This window comes from Cynara cardunculus (assembly GCF_001531365.2).
Source record: "Cynara cardunculus var. scolymus isolate 2C chromosome LG 4, CcrdV1, whole genome shotgun sequence".
Taxonomy (NCBI): Eukaryota; Viridiplantae; Streptophyta; class Magnoliopsida; order Asterales; family Asteraceae; genus Cynara; species Cynara cardunculus.
In genome coordinates this window covers 15,691,311-15,695,627 of record NC_037531.1, presented here as the reverse complement: position 1 = coordinate 15,695,627, position 4,317 = coordinate 15,691,311, and the positions used below count along the sequence as shown (strand labels likewise).

General features: G+C 34.2%; 1 protein-coding gene across 1 annotated transcript in view; it reads right to left on the bottom strand.

The window, feature by feature from the left end:
* Window positions 1-1,704, bottom strand: part of LOC112511181 (perakine reductase-like) — a 4,974-nt gene extending 3,270 nt beyond the window's left edge. The window contains 1 exon segment of the mRNA XM_025116680.1: window positions 1,582-1,704. Coding sequence (XP_024972448.1) covers window positions 1,582-1,644 — 63 coding nt within the window. The 5' untranslated portion in view covers window positions 1,645-1,704.
* Window positions 1,705-4,317: the final 2,613 nt, after the last annotated feature.

Here is a 4,317-nt window from a genome sequence, read left to right as displayed (position 1 = left end):
TTGTATTTGGGTAAAGTCGCCCCACCCCTTTGCCAACTGAGCTACATGCCAGAGGCTACTAACATTTCATTTATAATGCTCGTGATGTGAATGGGAGAAGGAAAGCAAGATTTAAGAAGGCAACATTGTCAACAATTATCAATGAAAGCACTGAAATTACAAAATCGAGGGATAATGTAATGAACTACTTACTCAACAGTCAGGACGACATTCATTTAGAAAAATTTAAACATTGTTGAGATTGGGGATTATCCACCTTCTGTTTCATATTGAGATCCTTGCCATTGATAGTTTTCCATCAATATTGTTTCCTTTTCTTATAGGATCCTTTCCTTCCTTTTGATCGCCTAACTCTACTATAAATATTGATGTAATGTCAAGTAATAAGAAAATTTGATTAACCATTCACAAATTTAAGATGGTATCATAGCGAAATCTGGAAATCGAAACCTAATTCTTTTTCTTGTCATTCTTCTTCCCGAAGAATGCACCATGGATATCACTTCACCTTATTTCCTCACCCCAGCTGATCATCGTGGACAGAACTTTGTTGGTGAAAACCTCCTTTGAGATGGCAACTACAACGATTGGGAGAGCGAGATGACAAATGCTTTGTTCGCCAAAGAACAAGGTAGGCTTTGTCGACGGCACCCTTGATATGCCAAAGGAAGGATCCCTGGATCTAATGATTTGGAAGAGATGCAACGCTATGGTGAGAGGATGGCTTGTAAGGGAGATGGAGAAAGAGATTAGAAGCAGTGTCAAGTATGCATCAAATCGTGATGAAGCACACTTGAGAACTGAATTTAGCGAAATGACCTCAAAAACTGAATTTAAAAATCTAACCCACTAGTGTATTTCTATGTTTTCACGGACAGGTCAGATCAACGTCAGTGAACTAATTACTTTTAGAAGATCATGCTCCCAATTAAAAGTCATTTATCGAAAGAACCTGGGGTGCATCGGATAGCAATGACAACTTCAATATGTACATGTGGAAGAAGCAGCTACATTGTTTTGTCTAACTTTAGAGCCCAAATTCATGATTTAAGAGCTCAATTTCTGGTTTGCCCCAATTTCATAGTTTTTGGAGATTTTCATTTTTATATATACCATCAAATCGTGTTCCAAAAGTTGTAGTTTTGGCTTGTATTCTGCAAATAATCATCAAGAAATAATAGTTTTCTCTCTAATTTTGTGTATTATCGATGTAGTCCACCAGAATGAATCTAATTTCCTTCCATCTAGCTTGTATCACCTCCACCAAATTAAGATTTAGGCTTTAGCCTTTATGTTGAAACATGCTTACAATCAACTCTAAAAGTGAATTGCATTTTAAATCTTCTCAATCTAGACAGATTTAGAAGCGAGCAACAAAACCCTACCAAATCGCAAACATAGTTGGATATGAACTAAAATGCAGCCACGATCGATCAAGAAACCAAACTTTCGTTTCTGGTTTGTAGGAAGAGCAAACTAAAATGCGATGAAATAATGGCGTATGATCCTATATATATATATATGTATATATATGTATATGTGTGTGTGAAAGAACAGGGAAAGATAGATCCTGAATCTGACCTGAAGTCCCTGATTTCCAAGCTTCACTCTAGGCATGTCGAATGTTAAACTACCATCCGCCATCGTTGCAGTGCTCCCTACGAGATTGTAGCGGGTCAGCTTAAGTGAGTGCTCACCACGATCCGCATAAGCAAACAAGGGAATAGATTACAGCCGCAAAATTCCCTTCTTTTTTAATTTTAAATTTATTTAATTTCTTGTTTTGTTAAACAAGAATGTTAAAAGAAAATCGTTGGGACGTTTAAACCAATTGAATCAAGTTAAATCATATCGTTTTTGACGGTTTGAATAGGTCTGACGGTTCTGTTCAGTATAAAAAATAGGAACGGACCCAAAAAAAATTCAAACAATGACACCATTTGACCATAAGTAAAAAACATAAGAACTTTTTTTCAAACAGTACCATCATTTGACTATAAGAAACAACAATTTTTTTTCAGACGGTGATATCATTTGACTAAGAAAATGACACTAATAGTATTCGAACTTAGGTCTGAGGTGGAATAGAAGTTTTGCAAATCAACTCGACCAAATAAAACTTGTTCTCATTGTAGTTTCAAAATACATACGGTGACACACAATAAATTAATACGGTTGCATTGTTCAAGAACCTAAATTTTTTACCCTTCGGTGGAGAAATAATACAATGGCACGTGCCACCTATACCACATAACTGGGTCCGTCCCTGTGAAAAATAGTCAAATCACTTAGTCCGATTCAGTCTACAATTTAAACTTTTTTAAGCGATTTAGACCAAACTGACTCTCAACATACACATGTATTAATTATATTTTATTTTTTATTATCTATGCACAAAGTTTATGGCCCAATTAGAAAAAATGTCCATCCAAGTTTAGTTTTCACTTCTGATTCTCAATTGTCTCGTTTTTTAAATCTGCAAAATTCTTAAATCCATCAAAAATCAAAATCCAATATTCCAAATAGTCTCTTAATTTGCTTAATGTTTATGCAAATTCGAACTATTTTTTGTAAACATGTTTAAGGGGCCGTTTACTAAACACTTACCCGGTAAGTGCTAACTTGGTAATTTTCCTTATCGGATATACATGACAAGAGTCAAAAATCTTACCCGGTAAGTGCAATGATAAAGATGAAGAGTCTTACTCGGTAAGTGAGGGTGACGACTCTTACCCGGGTAAACGCTTACCGGGTAAATTGTTGCATACGATACCATTTTGATATACTACAATCTTACTCGATAAAATAAATTACAGTGTTAACTCATAAACGGTAAGCGCTTACCGGGTAAATTGTTGCATACGATACTATTTTGATATATTATAATCTTACTCGATAAAATAAATTACAGTGTTAACTCATAAAGGTAAGCTCTTACCGGGTAAGCATTTAGGTAAACGGCCCCTAACTTTTTTTTCTTCAACTTGCTTAATTTTTTTAATGCTATATATATATATATATATGTGTGTGTGTGTGTGTGTGTGTGTGTGTTTTCCTAATAATTTGGTATAATGTTTCTTTTAATAGTGTTATATTGGTAAAATTTCATTTTTGAGATCGATGTTAAGTTTTTTAGTTTAAAGCCATAATAGGGTCAGACCACCTTGGTCAGACCAGACCGTTTTTTGGTGGTCATGTTTGACCGGTTTGGTCACTTGCGGTTTGGTTTGTGGTTTGGATGGTTAAGTTGTCCAAACTAGACCGCAAATACCCATCTATTTTTTATTCATGTGATTAATTGACTAAATAAGAGATCTTAAGATAAGTTGCTAAAACAGAGGGGGGAGATTTTTATCCCAAAAGTTACCCCATACCTAAGACTATAGATGGCCAAGAATCGTCCCAATTCCCGGTCTAAATCGGTCTCAATCCCAAACACTATTTTCATAACCGGTCCCGTCAAATAAAGGTGACCGATTAAGGTACTTTGTAATGGGTTATGAAAATCGGTCACGGGCTAGGTCCAAAACCGGTCATATGTATTTTTTTTAAAAATTCGACTTTTTACATAATTTTTTTGAATTTCTTTAGAGAATATAAAATGCTATTTTAATACATTTAAAAAATATGTAATTAGGTCAATCAAAACACTTGAAAAACGTTTTATTACAGTTTTTTATAATTCGTTTTTGATCAAATACACGAATTACAGCGACAATTGTGAACATTTTTTGTGTTTGTGAGTTAGAGTCTTTCCCAATACATAGACAAAAACTGTGAAGATTTTTTGGGCCCATAACCGCTCTTGAGATGAGTCAGGCCTTGTTTTTTGATGAAAACCGAAACCGGTACTTAACCGGCGTCCCAATTGGTGCCGCTCCCGGGGGCCCATTTCGCCATCTCTACCTAATACACTCGGAAGTTGCTTTCCACAAGCTTTATTATATTAACAATATTGGTTATCCTTTTTCTGTAAGCTGGTTTGGATATTTATGGTTACCCTAAAGAGAAAACTGAATATCTACTGTTAACAAATAATCTAAAGATACCAATATATCATGTTATACTTATATATTTACGTATAGACATAGATCGGTCAGGATCCAGAATCAATTATGTAAAATGACCAGTTAAGGTTTGATTGTAGTTAACAAATAATCTATGCTTATGTAATTTTAATATGATAAATGTGTAAAATGAATAATAAAAACTTAAGTATATAAAATCAGTTAATTAATTTGTAGGTATTCATTTAATATTTAATTTTATGATTAAATACAAAAGTATTCAATACTAAGCTTACTTTGAAAGTATTGA